Source organism: Pocillopora damicornis, chromosome 13 (assembly GCF_964200805.1).
Source record: "Pocillopora damicornis chromosome 13, jaPocDami1.2, whole genome shotgun sequence".
NCBI classification, from domain to species: domain Eukaryota; kingdom Metazoa; phylum Cnidaria; class Anthozoa; order Scleractinia; family Pocilloporidae; genus Pocillopora; species Pocillopora damicornis.
Genome location: NC_142682.1, coordinates 2,947,810 through 2,966,913, shown reverse-complemented (window position 1 = coordinate 2,966,913; position 19,104 = coordinate 2,947,810). Strand labels below are relative to the sequence as shown.

Here is a 19,104-nt window from a genome sequence, read left to right as displayed (position 1 = left end):
GTCGTCAAAAGGTTTATAAAATAAAAACGGAAATCGTGATTTTAGAACCTCGTTTAAGAACTTAAACTGCTCGTTGCAGCAAAAGACAATTCATTAATTATCGTGTTTTTGCTTTATTCATATTCTACATTAATGCAATCTTACCTCTGTACAGGAATACAAGACTCCCTTGAGTTTAAAATTTACGGAATCGCTGTACATTTACAACATAAGCGAAAATATTTCAATTGAGAAGCATTGTTTGTAATCATCGGTGCTTCGCTGTTGTTTCAACCCAATCTATTGCAGACTGTCCACGTTGGTCGTTACGTAATACCGGGAACACTCGTTACGCGACTCAACAAAGAGGAGAACAGGCACGTGACATAAAATCACGCGATGCGACCTGCACAACACGTATTTCACATGAACGCAAGGAGTGATAAAGATGCCTAAGCTCCTCTTTCAAAATGTACCATTTTTTGTCCTTATTTTCAAATTATCTTCATAACTCTTTAAATAAAATTCAAAGACCTAAGCAACTGATAAAAACAGAAAGTTTTCCGTGGCTCTGATATACCAAACTAAGCAAAAACCCAAGGATTACGGAGACCTGTCAATTCAGGTGGGTGAGGGGATTGTAGAAGATCCCCCTACGGCTCCGCCCTTACACAAATATTCGTTAAATGAATCTTACTTAAAGACCAAACTATACCCCTCCACGATTAATAATGTACATTTCACATTGCCCGGCCTAGATATGATACACTCCATTCCGCTTTCACCTAGTTTGGTGTGTCAATTTAAAGTAATTATTGAATATTGAACAAGCAACCAAAAATTTTTACCATAAGACATTAAAACTATGTCGGCAAATCACTTTGGAAACCAAAATTAGTGTTGCTATGATATATGTATGCAAGTAAGGAAGAACATACTAGCTACATAAGCTTTTGACTCTTTCTTTAAGTTTTTGTACACTGGAACATAGACGACGTGGTACGTAATTTATCGGCGTTTACGCCTTGTACATGACTGCAATGATGAAAACTTAGAAATAAATGATTCTCAGAAGCAGTATACATTTTAAGATTATCGGAATGTGACGCACATTGTTAGGTTACACGTTTTCCACTTTTTTTGCATTTACAGCATCAATCAGCCTTGCAGTCAGTCGTTTGGAATTAAACAAATTTCCGTGTTTCGTGAAATCGAATTTTCATAACATTTCCAATCATCTTCACTTCTTATTTTTCGCCATCGCTTCGATGAGCGTTAAAAACACATTTTACCCAAAGTAGCAGTTAACACATCGTGGTTTAAATCACAATGAACTCTCAAAAACAAATAGGAGTAATTCCCGCCTGGGCTGCAGTTTTTGTTTACGCTTAGAGTACAATACATGATGCACTGTCCCACGAAAAACCTCCTCTCATCTTGAAACGCTCATAACTTCTTTAATCTTTCCAAAATGTCCTGCGCTTCATCTTCAAGGCCCTCCCCGCTCTTCTCTCCTCCTCCTCGCCTGTCATCTTTTTTCCGTCTAGAAGGAGCGACGGGCTGATCATCGATATTAATATCTACTGCATTGTGCTGCCCGTCGACAGCATTTTGAGCTTCCATTATTTTCTGAACAGGTATATTTGTGCGAGTCCGTGACCGGCGTAAGTCCACAGGTCGAGCTGAAAAGATGGAAGAGAACATTAGTGATGTGCGTGACATTTTCGTGACGGTAAAGCTGGCGTTACATATGTCACTTGCGTTGCAAAGAGATTGTGTTACCTTTTTTACCTCCCGCCTTTTTGCGCGCGGGTCGGGTCGGATCTCTGAAGGCAGATCCTGTGTTGAGCGCCTCCATGAGACCATCTAACACTCCTTCTTGATCGTCATCTGCAACAAAGAAAAAAATTATTTCAGTTTTCGTTTTATTTCAAGGGGTGAAAGATAACCAATAATAAGGCCGCCAGATGATGGAAGCAACGAGTTCAATATCAGAAATCCCTGAACTGATGAAAATGTAACTATTCCCCACAACTTCAGCACACTATACAGCAAAAGAGTTTTTAAGAACAGACGAACTCGTCAGTGTGTTGGTTTCTCGGGATAAAGTCCAGATTTTCTCGTCTAAGGAAGCTGGTAGAGGAATTATCATTAACATGTTTGAAGTTAAAAAGGTTGATAAAAGCCACAGTCAACTACAACATTTAACACATTTAGGAGAAATAAAAAGTATTCAAGGGAAAAGAAGCGAAATAACATGTCAAAAGGCTAAGGGACAAGGAACTAAACAAGTAACATGTACCTAGCGCGGGAAAGCAAGTGAATCACAGACAGTTAGCACTGTTCGCATTGACAAAGAACGGAAAATTTATGATAATCAATCACTTTTCCAGTTTGCCAAGTGGTGCTACAATATTCTAACGAAAACACGAGCTTGCCACAAACCTGCATTTATATCCACAACAGGCTTTCGTTTGGATTTCTCAGCCTCCGCTCTCTTCTTCTTTTCTTTCTCTTTTTCCTGAAATGCAAGAAATAAACTTCTTTAGAACTTCAGGCAGTGCGAGCACACTTCTGAGGCAACTGTTTATCAAACTCACCAGCGGTACAAGACCTTTCGAAGTCCAAGAAGAGACAAATGGTCTGTTCAAAGACTTTCTGTTTTAATAGTGTTCAGAGCGCGAGCAAAATATGAGCCGCGTGGAATACCAGGAGCACGATCGGAAACGCATAAACGAACGCGGAAACAAACGCAAACGCGACAGCGAAAGCGAACACGCGAGGGTTCCTCACGCTACACCCTCGCATCGCGCAGTGAAACGGCTGTCAACAGACTAGGAAACTTATTGTTGAGCTAGAAGCGATGAGAGGGAAACTCAGGCCTACAAAAAACCCAAAAGCCTGCCTGAAAGTGAAGTCGTTTGCGTCTTATTTTAAAGACAAAGTAATTCAAAGAAAGTATAACAAGAGTCATGTCGCTTTAACAAAGAACGAAACCTTACCGCTCGTTCTCTTGCCTTTCTATCTTTTTCTTCTTTCTCTTTCCGTTTTGCATTGTCCTTTTTCGCGTTCTACAATATCAACAAATAACATAGGTTACCTCAGCTGAGATAACTCAGCAAGAAGACAACTCACCAAGCCACAAATAATAAACCACAAAAATAATTTTGAAGATGAAAATTCGCGTGTACAACGTGAAGATTGATTAAAAGAACTCAAGTTCACCCCGTGGTATTTCCGGTCTCACTTCGTGAGATTGCTCGGGCATTCTTGAGTTCGGGCCGACTAACTACTACAGTGTCTACACCTGAGTGAGTGAGTGACACATTTGCATATTGGATTCTTAATGTGGAAAAAAAATGGTTACCACGCTTCGCGTTACACTCGTTAAAAAAAAAAAAAACCATTCAAACCATTCTCCAACCCACCCAAATTCCAGTTTTCCGTTTTCACTAAGTTCTCGACCTTCATCAATTATCTAATACAATAAAAGCACGAGGACTCAAAAGTACTGGAAACTAACCAGCAAAATGTCCGTTTTCGTTTACCTCAAAGCAGTCTAAGAAGGTTTTGATGTCACCGAAGAATTCCTCCAAGGAAGTTTTCTTGGTATCCAAGCAGAAATACTCCACCAGCTCCTTGTACATTGTGGTCATGTTTTTGTGCATCTCAACCAGGACATCTATTTGGTCTTTGGCGCTTTTATAAAATCCGTGAGTATTGTTAAAGAAATCTCTCGCAAAAAATCTCTTTTCATCCAAGAATTCATTACAAGGGATCTATCTCCACGTTTGACGCTTGCAAATCCCGTTGATCGGGGTGTTGCGCTTAAAATCTCTCGGGAACAAGAAAAAAAAATTATACTTCTCGACAAACACGCATAAAATAGAATTCGCAACGGTGAAACATGATTTTCGTAATTATTATGGGTCTATAGTTATGAATTTTATGAGATAAACGCCCTACGAATGAAAAATTTGGCGCAAGATATCAGCGGCAAATGGCAATATTAACGCTACAACAACAAAGGTCACATAGAAAAGGATATCTCCATGACCGGTAGAAACTTGTCTTCTGGATCATTGTGCGGTTTATAGGTTTCCAATTCTTTTTCGAGCTTCTTGAGGTTTCCCTGCATGCTGTTAATTGATTTCTGAAGAATTTCCTCCGATACTAAACATGGAGAGTAAAATGATTGTTAAAAAAAAACTCTACCATCACAACACTTCGTAACAGCCTGATTATCAAAGGACTGGCATCAAGACATCTCCACTTTGCACGCTTTGAAATCCCACATTCTGTGACAAAAAATTTTAAGGAGCTCGGCAGAAGGCTGAGTAACATGAACATCAGGAGTGTTTTATTGCAAGCGGATGCTTAACATCTAGATGTTGAGGTCGCCATATTGAATTGGTGAGATCGAGGAAAGCCTGGAGCGTGAAAACTAAGAAGGAGGGATGGGGCGTGGGGTCGAAGAAATTTTACCTAAGCCCCTCCCCCCTCACTAATTTGTCTTTCTTACCCCCGCCTCCCTCGTGCAATTTTTTGTATCAGGCTTTCCTCCATCTTACCATTTCAATATGGCGCCTTAAACGGTAAATCGGAACATCGAGTCGGCAAGCTTAAGGTACAATTCAATACTCTTTTCACAGATAAAACGTGCAGCTGATCCACATTCAGTTATGTTCAAGTTTTCCCATTTGAAACGACTTTTCATTAACCCTATTGTAAGTCATCATGTTGTAATTTACTCATCATACGAATTTAACTTGGCCGACGAACCTGTGAACGTCTTTTTTTTTCCACTTGGATTTTTCGGATCAATATCAGTATCTGGGCAACTGTCCACCTACCCCTCCCCTAACTCAACAACAGTCTATTGATAACAAGTTAGGGTTAGTGTTGGGTTAAGGGAGGGGTAGGTGGGCAGTTACCCAGATACTAATACTGATCCGATTTTTCTAAGCTCTTAAGTTGACTCCTTTATTTTCTTTGTTCAACATCACTCGTGAACGTAACAGGTAATTAAAGCGGGGAAGAGTCCATTACTTTCACCTTCCTTTAACCCTTTTTACTCCCATAAATGACCAAGACAGAATTTCTCCTTAAAATATTAATACAACATCAAATAGACAAGTGATGAGAATAAAGAAAATAATTATATCAGTTTGGGGATTGTTAGTTGATCCAATAACAAATTCTGCGAACTTCAGGTAATATGTTGACAGTTGTATGGCAGACAGAGAGAAGAATTAAGTAGATTTTGGTAGTAAAAGGGTTATTTGGAAGACGTTTTGCTGTCACGTTGCATGACACGCCTACCTAACCAAAGAATTGCGTGACGTGACAAGGGACCTCTCACCTCTAGCAGCTTGTTCAACGTGTGTCAGCTCCTTTTCAAAACCCGAAATCTCGGGATATTTTTTTTCTATCGTGTCATCCAGAAAATGAACCAAGGTCAACTGACCGTCCACAGACTTAGTTGAACTCAACTGAAAAACAGAGAACGATGTAAAACATCAGTCGACTCAAGCATTGTGTTACCAAGAGGATTACAGAGCTAAGTACAAAGGAAAATAAACAGCTTCCTAAAATTAAGAAATTGACTTCAACGCTAAAAATTTTAAACAAATATAAAGAGTACGGCAGTTTTCCCGAAAGAGTGAGGCGTTTTGGGTCCTCTTCCTAGCGCAAGTGTTGTTATAAAATCGTCGTGAAACACCTGCACTAAGGGAAGAGGACAAACCAGACCAACTCCTATTACACGGATGGTGGTCAAAACGTAATAATGGTAAATTCCTGGTGTGATACTGAAAATAATGCCATAATAATGTATACGATACGAAGGTCACCTCGCCTTAATAAGAGACCCAAAATAACAAATCTCTTCAATGCGGCTTTGGTAAAAGTCTTTACTCGAGCCAGGTCGTGCGTTAAAGCGGAGATGTTATCCCGATTTCCATAGCATGAAGTGACTGGGAGTAAAACGACCCCACCCCTTAGATGGGTTGCCAGTCCATCGCAAAATTACCCTACAGCACTTCAAAATATTTTTCTGATATTTCTCCGGTACCCTTTTATCCTGGGTGCATTGTGAAAGGAAAGTGCCTTGCACAAGAACACCGTCACAATGACCCGGACATGTCTAAAACCCAGACCTCTCTCCACTGGAGTCCAGTGCACTAATCACTGAGCCACTGCGCTCCCCGCTGCTTTGATACTGGTGTTTAAATGTTACGTTGAAGAACAGAAGAGCCTCGTTAGCTAACAAATGATTTTCCCGGATCTCCCTTAACTCGTACGAACAGGCATGTCCCTTAAAACCCTCTAAGCCATTTAATGCCGGGTGACTGGAATTCTCCCATTTTCCCCTTGGCAGTTCAAGTTGAAAATGCGTAGGGTTCTTTAGTAGAAAAAAGAAAACAACATGAAGTCTGCATGAAGCTCGCTCACCTTGGTGAGATAGTTCATTTCAAATCCCATCGATCCCTCGTTTCTAGATCCAGCGTTCATATAGTTGCCCATGAGAAGAACAAGTTCAAGGAACTTGCAAAATTTGGGGCTAGTTTTTACTTCTCTGCATGCGGCAGTTGCATTTACAACATTCTGCGAAAAGAAACAACAAGAGTAGAAATTGTACAAAATGGTATTTACCGACTACTCTAAATCACCTTGACATTTCCCCTAATGGAGAAAAACGACAGTTTTCACGCTGTCAATTACATCGATCCTTCGAATCGTCCCTCCCTCTCCCTAGAGAAATTGAGGCCAAGAAGTGCGCTTTCCTTCTCTTCATTCTAGGTACACTGTAATAACGACAAAGTCAAGTTAAAAATCTCTCAATTAATCTTGGTTTTTCAGCGCCGCAAAGATTTCCTTTTCTTACTTTCAGCTCTGGGCAAGAACTTACCGGTTTAATATCTTGCATTTCTTCAGGAAACTTCCTCTTGAAAAGCATCATGTTCAATCTTTGTTCCAATTTTTTAATACCACTCAGCTGGAAATCGAAAAGAAAATAAGAGTCACGCTTTCAAACCAGTCTAGAACAAAACTACTGGTCCATACCATAGTAACACTTCTGAGGTGGAAGCCCTTGAATTTACTCGGAAAACAAAAATCCTGCCTATTTCGCCAATCGAAAAATAGCAATCCTTTTAAAAAGCAATCAGAATGAAATAAATCAAGCAGACTGCGCGAGTTTCCCGCAAATAAATGACTTTCCACCCTTCACTGCGAATTGCAACATCTTCCCGCGCCTAAGAAAGGGCGTTTATTTACCCGCGTTTAGCTCTTGTTACATGCCTTGACGTGAGTTTTGTGAAGTTGATAGCTACAAAGGTACGTTAAAGTTTCCAGACGATGATCCCTTGAAACAACCTACCAGGCAAACGAATTGTTCAGGATCACTGAGATCGTCGAAGCTTTCTTTCATATTACCGAGCTGTTGCATCTAAAACGAGAGAGAAAGTTCGCTGAGAGTTTAGATATACACCTCTATCTACTTTATTTGAATATTGGAAACACTTTTATTTAGACGAAGAGTTCACTCGTTTGCTCGTTCTTTCATCGACAGGTCAGTCAATCACCGGGCGCTGGTCGGTCAATCGTTCGTTTCATCGGTAGGTCATTCGTATGTTCGTTTAGCCGGCGGGTCAATCGGTTGTATGTTCGGTCGCTCGTTCGTTTGTTCGGTCCCTAATTTGTATGTGCGGTCGCTCGTTTTATTATTCAGTCCTTCGTTCGTTCGTTCGGTCCCTCGTTCGTTTGTTCGGTCCCTCGTTCGTTTGTTCGATCCCTCGTTCGTTTTCCCTTCTACTCCCTCGTTTCTTGGCCCCACCTGATCGGGCGATGGAAGATACTTCAGCAGTGAGTTTACGGCGCTTTCCGTCAAAACCACCTGATCACAGTTCATGATCAATTTCCTGACCTCTTTATGTGCTAATTTAAGTGAGCCAAGGAAAATCGCTGCAAGACGAACAAAGCATATCTTTACTAATTAAGATGCAAGTCCAGTGCAGAAGATGAAACAGGCCATCAACTTCCTCGGCACAACTAACTCACTGGGTAACTAATCAGACGGCATAACAAGGAAATACTACAGAACCAATCAGAGCTCGTGTTGAAGAAGCTGCTACCCAACCAGAGGGCACGTTATATACATTGTAAACTACAAAAAAATTAGGACAAAACATTTGCGACACTTACATAAGTTCTGTGCGCTTTTTGGATCGATAATCTTTAAATCTTTGCCTTTTTTCTTAGCCGCTGCTTTCTTTTCCATTCCGTCACCGCTCTCTGTCTTTCTCGGACCGCCTTTTGCGGCAAACGCCTTCGACAGCTCATCAAATAGTCCAGGCTTCTCCAGCTTCTCCTCTTTCGTTTTTGCCCAAAATGTATTTTCTGTGAAATTGTTCATGTTAATCTGAGCAATGGAGATCAAAGCACAGAGTTAATACGATCACCTGACCAAACTGACATGTGATGTCCATGAGTTGGCCTGGAAGCAACAGCTTGCAGTCGCAACAACTAATGGTTTTCGTGTTCGCTTTTATTCTACTAAATGAGATATATAGCCCCACAGAATTGTATCTGGAAATTGGGACACGCCTTGTTAACACTATTCTCTTACATGAAGTAGGTAAAATAAAACTTTTACTTCTATAAAATAACGAGGAAAGACTGATACGGGGTTGTAGCGATAGAAAATCAGTGACTGACATAATTATGGCAAAAAATGACAGTGAATACTAAAATAAGACGACAACCCGTCTTAAAGCGCTCGACATATGCTAGGAGGACAGAGGAGCGAAAATGATAAGTGAAAGTCCAAATGGAGAACTTCTCATGCTCCTTCCCATTCCTCTTGCGGCTTTGTTTCCCACAAAACAGCCAAGCAGGCAGGTGAAAACCACAATGCTAAGGAAAATGACCATCTGACGGCACAAACCTTATTCCAGTTTGCTCTCTTCAATTGCACGTCCTGTTTATATTTCTTCTTCGGAGCAACACCAGGAGGTAACACATGAGCAGAGGACCCAAACGGCATGCGGGGACCCATGCCAGGAAATGGTGGAGGGGGTGCACCCATTCCAGGGGGTGGAGGTGGTGGTGGTGGACCACCACCTGGAAGAGATGGGGGAGGTGGTACACCACCACCAGGAGGTGGCGGTGGGGGAGGAGGAGGTGGACCCCCACCGGGGAATGGGGGCAAGGGAGGGGCTGGTGGACCTCCAGGAGGAGGAGGAGGAGGGGGTGGGGGTGGGGGTGCAGCTCCACCCGGTGGTGGTGGGGGTGGAGGGGGGCCACCTGAAATGATGAAAAATAAATTATTTTCGAAATCTAAATTGTTGACAACAAAAAACAAACAAATTCAAACAAGAAGTAGCTGGCGTATTAATTTAACATATTTTCTGACCCACTAGGATCTACTATTTTCCACAAGAAAGCAAACTTCAACAGTTTCAGTCATTTTTTTAAATCATACATTCAAAATTTATGAACAGGCTAAAATTAATGTTTTTAAAGTTTTAAGTGAGTTAAATGCACCTTCCTTACATTTCATTTTTGTTTAAATCTCATTTATTTTGCTGATAAATTCCCATTTGAAATAAGAGACATATTTAGGTTAAGCTTCTTTAAATATCACGTGTGAAATCAAAAATGACCTTCTCTGAAAGCCATGGCAACATACTGCATTTTGTAGAACCTTGTTGAGTATATTCTAAATGTTCTAATCATATTTCTGAACCTCTGGAGTGTATACAAAGTAATAAACTAACACCAGCTTCCTTCAAGGTTTTTACAAGAAGGTGTGGTGCAGGTTGTCTTTCTTCACAAAGGACATGAAGAGGTCACCAAAAATTTATGTTTTTCAGCTTACTCAATTTAGTTAGGGTTATTCTCCACTAAAAACTTCACAAGACCAATGCTAACAAAGAAAGATTAGCATGTGGGAATCCAGAAGAATTAACTTACTTGCTGATGAAGGAGATGCCCAAGGGGGAAAAGGGGGCGCAGGCGGGGGTGGGGCAGGCGGGGGTGGGGCAGGCGGGGGTGGGGCAGGCAGGGGTGGGGCAGGCGGAGGAGGCAGAGGCGGTGCAGGGAGTGTGGAGGATGATGAAGGGATCATAAAAACTCGAGAGCAAGGCGGAGCAACACCTTCAGTTCTGGGCTGTGATTGACTGACTAATAACAAAATGTAGATTACAACAAGTCAAAAATTAATTTTTAGAATAAGCAATTTATGATTTAAGTTTAGTATAACTTGACACACGAAATTTCTTTGGTTGTATGAAAATTAAATATATTAATGAAAATCAGGGTTTATTGACAATCAACTTGGTGCAAAGATTCAAGGTAACAGTTCCATCAATTAGAGTAATGTAGTTTAAATTTAAGATAGATTTAGACAACAAAAATGTTAAATTTATTGTTTCAGGCAAGAGACAGTAGTGGAAAGCTACTGACAGTTATTGTTTCATTTCACTGAATCACTTCATTTGATTGATTAGTTGAAATATCATTATGGTGCCTATTATTCAGTCAATTAGTCTTCCAAGTTTTTTCCAGTTTTAGAAGTAAGAAGAGGCTAAAGGCAATCAGTTTTAACAAGAAACTTGACACTTTGTAGTAATACAGCATGCACATGAACTTTTCTGACAGAGCATTAAAATCAAAAAATTAATTTTTATTGAAGAGAAAGAGGCTTCAATTGTTATGAAAATTATTAAGAATTTAAACAACTAAAGCAAGATTAAAAAATTTCAAAAATTACTCATAACAAACAGTATGGAAGCTATTCAGCACTTGGACTAAGCTTTTTTCCTCTCTCTGATTCATCTTAAAAGCATGGGCACAACAATAGATAAATAGTTTGACAAGATGAAATTTTGCCTACCTGTTACAGGGCCACCTCGCTTAGCCTGAAACAGAAAAAAATGATTTTATTAACATAACATAATAACCATTGTGCATAAAACCAAAATAAAATGACTATCATTGAACCTGTTCACGTGCTTCAGCAAGCTCCTTCTCCAGGGCAGCGATCTTGGTCTCAAAATTTGTTGATGTTAAAGTTAATTTAGCCTCACATTCTTGTCGCATTGTTGTTTCAAGTTCCAGCTAAAAATGAAATTGTACTGCATGATAAGTCATTTAATACAAGAAGGCCTACCCTGTCAGTGTTAGCAGCATTAGTATAGTTGAGAAAAGTTTGACCCACAGTGTTCACATGCACCATCACTAAATGTTAGCTTCAATAAAGTAAAAGAAACTAAATAAATTTCAACTTCTTTGAATAATTGAAGTTATCCAAGATCAAAAAACTCTCCAGTCTACAAACCTTAGTTTCCAGCTGCATGGATTTTTCAGCTGCTTCCTCATACTGTGCTTTTTCAACCAGATTTTCTGTGGAAAATACAAAAATGAACATAATTGTGACATTCTACTCTCTCCTTGTTAAGTTCCCTGCTTGCTACTCAATGAACAGATAAGAGAACAATTTTAAAATCAACTTTTGACAGGTCAAGTTTAAGTTTGAAGAATAAACTTGATATTTAATTACTACCCTCTAGAAATAAGTAAGTTCCTAAGAGGGAATTGCCAGTAGTTCCACTTCTGAGCTATTCTGAAGTACATGTTCTGCTCAGTAATGGCTGTCATCCCCACAGACATCCCCCCAACTGATCTCATGTGTAAAACAATCTCTCTGCCATCTTTAATACAATGAATGCTCTGCAGACTCTTACAACCATGCTAACATCACAAAATTTACACTTAAGAGTCCAGGATGTGAAATTGTGCCTAATACAGGTGCCAATGTGACTACATTTTTCACTTTCACAACCAAATCCTGAAAATTGGTCACCAAATTCACAACTAGAATGTTTCATCATAACCTTATCTAGGGATATAGTGAATTAAAAAGATTTGCAAAGATAAATCTATGGCAAACTTCCTTGTTAAGTTTGTTTCCAAAACGCAGCACATGCATCTCGATCGATAACTAGATGCCATCTTGGATACATATCATCCATCCTAGTGTCTACTTTGTAGCACGTTAAAGATATTTTCCCTAACTTAATTTCTAGAACAATGACCGCGTAAAAAAAGGTTTTGTTTGTCTTTGAAAATGGCAACCAACTTTTTTTGAATTGGCTACCACTTAGAAGAATTTAGGAGCCAAGTGGCTATCAGAAAAAAAATTAATTTCATGCCCTGGAGTTCCCATGCTATCTGTGCTTACGCTTCTCATATCCACTCATAAAAAATGAAAATTGCAAAACAAACAAACAAACAAGAGGAAACTCACCAATGAGGGGTTCGACATCGATATCAATTCTTTTATGACCAAAGTCTGGATCAATTCCACCTCGATGAAGGACAATTTGAGATATGCACTCTTCAATTAATTTGTAGTATTGAGGTCTGAGAACAAAAAAACGGCAAAAAGTCAACCAACCATATAGCTCAGTTGAGAAATATGCATTTTGAAGAAAACACTCTTTCACAAAGAGCATTCTATCCATTGACATGAATATTCATTATCAATTGGTAAACAGATGAGTTTAAAATTTAAATATCAATTTATAGTCTTAGTAAAAGCATCGAACACTTTATAATGTGAAATACAAGATATGTGTTAAAAAAACAATGCATCGATTTACTCCTATGCATGGTTCAGGTTTTAAATATGCCTACATCACTTTTCCTGTTTCAAGTTTGAGGCTTGATGTACAACAAAAGCACCTTTTTTGATACGAGGGGGGGTTCCTACGGAGGTATGAAGCAATGAATATATGTCCCACTGAAAATGGGTTGTGTCTGAGCAAAAATAGATTTGGATTGTCAACTTGACTGGCTTAATTTCGTCAAGGCTTGGGCTCAACAACTGAAATCCTCACAGAGACAGTACCTGGCATAAACATCATCTCTGATGAGCAGCAAGTGCTGGAGAATGGAGAGGAACATAGGTTCTGATGGAGTGTCCTGAATGAGGTTTGTTATTATCTGTATAATCTCATTTCGATCCCTGATAGAAAGTTAAGGTGATTGTAATCTTGTTTTTTAAAAGAGAATACAAATCTTCAATCTTGATTCAACCAAATGTGAGGAGAAAGACAAGACCTTTAGATATGGCTTGTCTTCAAACCTTACAGGATTTTTATGTTTTCTCATATACAGTTCAAAAGTCATGTCAAACTGGCCAGAAAGCTTGCTCTAAAAAACACTTCAGACAAAAATTAAATTCACATGTCTTCCTTTTGTTTCAAGGCAAAAGTTAAAGGTATGAAGACCAATGATCAGTTAATTTCCTTCTGTGGCTCTCTAGCTATCTCAGATAACATGAACACAGACCTGATATCTAATTTTTAAATGCTTCTATTTTTAACAAGTTCAGTGAAACACACACAAAATTCTTGACTGTAACAAAATAGAGGTATGGTACTTCTTTCTTGAGCAGACACTTGGCCATTATTCATGCCCTAGTTATGCTTTATACTGAAATGTGAAGGATACTCAAAGTTTATTTTTATGTCGGTGAATCTCTGCTGGAATTCAGCAGAGTCATCATCTCTGTGTTCTTCAAAAATGTCCAACTGAACATTCAAAAAATCATTTTCTAAATCTCTAAGCTCCTAAAAAATATCAAATAAAAACATCAATTTATAAAACTGCTGGTGAAGTTGCAATGGTTGTTAAACAGACAGATAGACAGAGAGGAAGACAGTTAAATAGACCAGACCAGTATAAAAGATGGATGAACAGTTGACAGGAAAGACAGATTGATGGACCTGAAGAGAGGAAGGCACAGAGGTAAACCAACCCATAATAGAGAGTTGAACAGCAAGTAAATCAATGAAAGGCAAGTATACCAGAGGTAGATAACTAATGAAAACAGAGATAGTTATCAATAAGATAGAAAAATAGGAGATAAACCTGTAGAAGGTGGACAGACAAACAAACAAACAAAGAGACAGAAACACACACAAATAGACAGATTGATAAGCTCTCCTTGCTATACCTGTAATGGCTCATTCAAGCCTTCCCTAACAAATTCATTTCTCAAATGCAATCTGAAATCCAATTCATCTGGAGTACTGACAAGGGCATTGATAAGTTGTACACAAGCAACCTAAAGAAATGATGGACAACTTAAATCTGATTACAATCATGAATCTTTGAAAGTGTGAAGGGGTCAGTGCCATGACTAAAAATATCCATGTAAATCTAAGTTGATTTTCATGGCACTCAACAAAACACTACTCTTACTAACAAAGAAATACAAACAATGAACATATAGGTAAGAGGTTTCACCTTTAGATTTGTGTGATCGTCATCTAGTGCTTCGACCAGCTTAACAAATCTTCCCTGTTTTTCAAGCTCTCCACAGCGAGTGATTGCCTCAAGGGCTTTATCATGTCTGCGAACAAAAGTGCGAGTAAAGTTTAACTTACTGCCTTTCTCTTCTTTGTTTTCTCACTAACAACAATACACCCTGTACAAATAAGTTCCAACACCTTTTTGAGTACCCCCTAATTTGGGTCCCTTTTTGACAGGGGTCCCCCAATAATCAAAGAATGGGGCCTATTGGACCCTCTTTGACCAATTTCTAGAACAAATTCCTGTATGTAAGGATTGACTTACTTGACAAGACACACTGCAGCTACCACCTTGACAACATCAGCCATCATACTGGGATAGCTTGGAACCATTGATCTCGCCAGCAAAACCAAACCATCGTCACTTTTTAACATCATATTGAGACCATACTATTGAGCAAAGGAATGATTGAGAAAACTGGAGATCCTTTTGAGCAAAAGTGATGTGTATTGTTGCATGGTTGGGTAGAAAAATAAATCCACTGCATTCCACCATAGAATCAAAATGAAATATCAGTTTCTCAGTGGTGCAGATTATCTTGTAGTCTAATCATTAACCTAATGCTTGTCAAGAAATGTTCCTGTTGTCAGTTGTTTGGGAACATGCCTGACTTTTCTGAGTGGAAGGCATCATCAGCCTTAAACCAGGAGTTGTTTGTCAATGAGATGTTACATATCATGCCCTAGTTGTTTGAAAGGTAAATAACACCATTGATTGGATAAATCTTTATTCAGTAGATAGCACAGTACATTTTGTTGACACTTATCTTCGGGATAGCAATTTATCTCTTGCATAAGGTTATCAGCCCTTTGAATAACTGTACCTTGGTTCATGAAAATTGATTGGTCAGTTTTGCAGTGATACTGATGGCCATGTGGGTTCTAACATTCAAATGACAACCAACTCCTTAATTGACTTTGTCACCAACTCTAACAAACTGATGATTGTGAATCTTGTTTGATGTTGATATTACATGTACCTTGTTATTCATGAAGGCCTTCAAACACCTCACACACTCGTGTTGTATTCGCTTATCGATGTTTCCTTCCTTCGAACAGGAATCTCTCAGGTGTTTGATTAAGCACTGGAGCCCTTCTTCACCAAACTCTTGTATCCAACTAACAATTAAGAAGTTGATAATGTCATAGAGGCTTAAGATCGAGCCAGGGATTTCATGAACACTTTAGCTTCCAAGTGATTAACATGTAAGTTCTTCCTTTAATATCCATAAGTTAACCAGCAGACAGGAAATAAGAATACCCAAACTTATCAAATAGAAGTTGTTATCTTGATCCAACACCAAATTCTCATACCTCATTTAAAAGGTAATGTGTAGCAACTGAAGGGGAGAATTGGCAATCAGATCTTGGGAGTTTAAGGGTTAAGGATTAGGGAGGGGGAAATAGACTTGCTGTAAAGACAACTTTGAGGGGTTGGTTTTAAACTCTCAACCAAAATAATTAAGCAAAAACAACCATCCTACATTTTTAATGCAAGTCTCCTCAAAAGTAAAGTATGGTTGAACTTATAAAATATGAACATTTCATCATTTTGTTTTCCATGAGGACACTACCTTCCCTCTCCCTCAAAAAACGTGATTGGCTCAATGCCTTACAACCAGGGAAAAATTCACCTGTCATCAAACAGATAACCTGCTCATTTAAGCAGTTCTTAACACCACTCAACTACTTTGACAAACTAAGAATTACTTAGAGCACAGGATAACCAACCTACCTAAGTGGTCTCCCTGTGAGTGACACTCGCACAGACTGCAGTGTTTTCAAGAGATGTTCAGGTGACATGTCTGACTTATTGAGTTCCTTTATATAATCATCTGGTGATGTCGGCCCAGCATGTGAAGTTTTCTTCAGATGCAAAGAATGTAAGAAAATAATCCTCATAAAATATTGTCACGTTTACACAATTAATCAAAACTGTAACAAAATACTCAAATGCGATTGGTTATCACCAGCCCGCTTTAAGTACTAAGAGGACAGTGAACATATCATGCTTGTAATTGGACAATGTAATATTACAGTTGAGATGTCATGCTTGTCTAAATGGACAGTATGCATCATGAGCATGCATTGCTGTCATGCATTTCAGAGAGTTAACTGTAGGTTTTTTTTTAACGAAAAAATATAAGCAAGGTTTATTTTCTTTCTCAAATTTGTCATAGTATTGATTAATTGGTAACAAGACTTTGTGTCATCCAATTCAGAATAAATCACACTCATGATTAATCAGGCTCCCCCTTTGTGACTGTCTTATTTTGTGAACCACTGATATGATTACAGATCAAGTTGGACTCCACTCAGTTGTATTACCTTTATTATTAATGGTAATAAGACTGAGTGGGGTCCAATTCAGTCTGTAATCATACAGGTGATTAACAAAGTCAGATAATCACATAGTAGGAGACTAATTTGTCAATTACCAGTATGATTCCAACAGAATTAGACAACTCAAAGTCCTGTTACCAATTAATCAAAATGGATCAAGAAAAAAACGTTCGATCACAGCCACCTGTCTGATTATACTGTTGGATTACAACTTTACAGAATGAAAAGTGAAAAATAAAGCAGCTCATGCACCAATCACATTTGAGAAAATTGTAAAGGTAATTATTAATAATGAAAGAACATGCTCATGTACATTCAAGCATGCAGTGTGTCAGCATTACTTGCTTTCATTTATCACTTTACCTGTGATGCCATTTGTCTCCTTTTAAAGCTGCACAACATATCCACCTTTGTTTCCATTTCTCTGTTGCGAATTGGTTCCCGTAGATGTTCTGACAGGTTCATGTCCTCCTATATATCAAAGAGAGAGAAACAGTTTTTTTTTTTCAGATCAGTATTAACCGTTTAACTAGAGTTGGCGAGGTCATCCAATATCAAGAACTACACTGACATATGATAAACCCACTTCAGCAGCAGTGAGCTTGAGGGATACCAAAAATTCTTTTCATCCAAAAATTTGTATCACTAATTTAATACATTTTCCAACATGTTTACTGCTGCCAGTGGCAGACCAATTTTGGAAATTTGAGTTAAATGTAAAAGTTGTAGATCTGGAGTGCTTACAACTCCTCATTTCTCTGCCTCGCTCACAAAATGGTAAACAAAGTTCTCTAGTTTTCTTTTCCGAAACCCTCACCAAAACAAAACTCACAAAATAATGGTGGACCTCACAGACATCACATATATCTGGCACACTTCTAAGTGCTATGTAATAACAACTTCCTGACATATGTAAAAATTTTATCTTCAGTAGTAATACATGACAGGGCAAATTCAAATAAGACAGGGCTTGGCATTAAGTTATTTAACAAGGAGTTGTCTTTAAAAGTATGTTGTATAAAGAACAAAAGCTATCAGTGACATTATGTACAACTGCATAAAATGATACATTTATGTAAGCAGATATCTTATATGACCTTGTAGCCTAATGGCCGTTGTGGGTTAATACCTCTCTAACAACAAATCATTAGAAAGCCTCAAAAAGGCATCTGATACATAAACGGTAAAGCCACCAACTTCTAGAAACCATTCTATATTCTTTCAATACAGAACTTGGCAATTTTTTTTTGGTACGTGCCTTGCATTGAAGAATGACACTGCTATCGATCAAACCTTTGAACATCAGTCGCAGAATATATTTACTTGTTTACACAAAGTAATGGAGAGTTGCAAACGTAAATTACGGTTAAACGGACTTAGTTTTTCAACACACAGCAATATGATAATTTTATCCATGCAGAGACTTAGATGAAATTAAGATAATTTCTAATTTATCCTGAATATTGAAGTTAGCTTAATCTCTCTGAATATCAGCTCTAATGAGCAGACATTTACAATTTAGCAACATCCAATATCATTTTAAATGCACACATGCACGAAAATACGGGCGATATTTTTGAGGTGAATAGTTACAATGCCGTGCCACGTTTTTGCCGCTTAAAAAAATGAGGATATTAAGAAATTAATACGTCTGAGCCACTACAATAAAACTTGATTGTTTGTGATTAGAGTAAGTGCCACAAAAAAAATCACCCCAGAAATTTCGAAAGTAATTTGCATAACGCATCGCCCGAAGGACCGGAATTTACGGTGTGTTATCACAATTGCAAACATAGTTTGAAACTTCGCGAAAGGTGCTAACTTGAAGACGATCTTCAATAATGACGTACCAGCATTTTCTCAAACATTTTGTTGAATTCCTCCGGCGATAAATGCCTGATTCTTTCAATCTCCTCCTCCATGTCTTGGTCAAACAGCGGTTCCTCCTGAGTGCTCTTCAAACGCTCCTTCATCTTATGGCCGTTGAAATCTTTCTCCTTGCTCTTCTTTGTCTGTTTTCGCATTGACGTGATGCGATTCAGCTAAAAAATAATCGGTTGCGTTAATAATCACTGCAGCTTTAAGGGCAATTTAGACCATACAGACCGCGAAAGTCACCAATTTAATTTACGATTAGTCTGAGGAAAATAAGCAACATTAGATGTTGACTGAACTTACAATGCCGCCACCACTTTCTTTGGGAGCTGGATTCAATTTATCGCCCATCCTGCTTCCAGTAGTGAAAACAATACGATCGAAAACCCTTGTTCCAAAAATAGAGCTTTTACATCTTCTGATTGCTTTATTGTAGCCCAAACAAGTCTCCGTTTGAGTAAGACTGAAAAAAGAAGAAATAACGAGCACAACTTACGCATGCGTAACTTCCGCTATTTCCTCCCGT

At 38.6% G+C, this 19,104-nt stretch overlaps 1 protein-coding gene across 2 annotated transcripts; it reads right to left on the bottom strand.

Moving 5' to 3' along the window:
- Positions 1-97: 97 nt before the first annotated feature.
- On the bottom strand, positions 98-19,082 carry LOC113671256 (protein diaphanous homolog 2). Of its 2 annotated transcripts, XM_089192460.1 has the most exons (28): positions 18,882-19,082; positions 18,554-18,745; positions 17,067-17,174; positions 16,096-16,226; positions 15,341-15,479; positions 14,626-14,750; positions 14,296-14,401; positions 14,003-14,113; positions 13,498-13,616; positions 12,893-13,009; positions 12,290-12,405; positions 11,321-11,385; positions 10,984-11,100; positions 10,877-10,901; positions 10,057-10,164; positions 8,927-9,297; positions 8,185-8,401; positions 7,817-7,944; positions 7,361-7,429; positions 6,890-6,976; positions 6,433-6,585; positions 5,342-5,471; positions 4,028-4,152; positions 3,528-3,692; positions 2,982-3,050; positions 2,425-2,500; positions 1,762-1,869; positions 98-1,661 (listed from the first exon to the last, which is right to left on the bottom strand). In XM_089192460.1, exons 1-28 carry the CDS (start codon positions 18,927-18,929, stop codon positions 1,426-1,428), a joined length of 3,561 nt encoding a protein of 1,186 aa, XP_089048586.1. In that variant the 5' UTR covers positions 18,930-19,082; the 3' UTR covers positions 98-1,425. The 2 variants fall into 2 exon arrangements, with proteins under 2 accessions (XP_089048586.1, XP_089048587.1); XM_089192461.1 differs by lacking the exon at positions 10,057-10,164 and having other exon boundaries at positions 8,927-9,285.
- Positions 19,083-19,104: the final 22 nt, after the last annotated feature.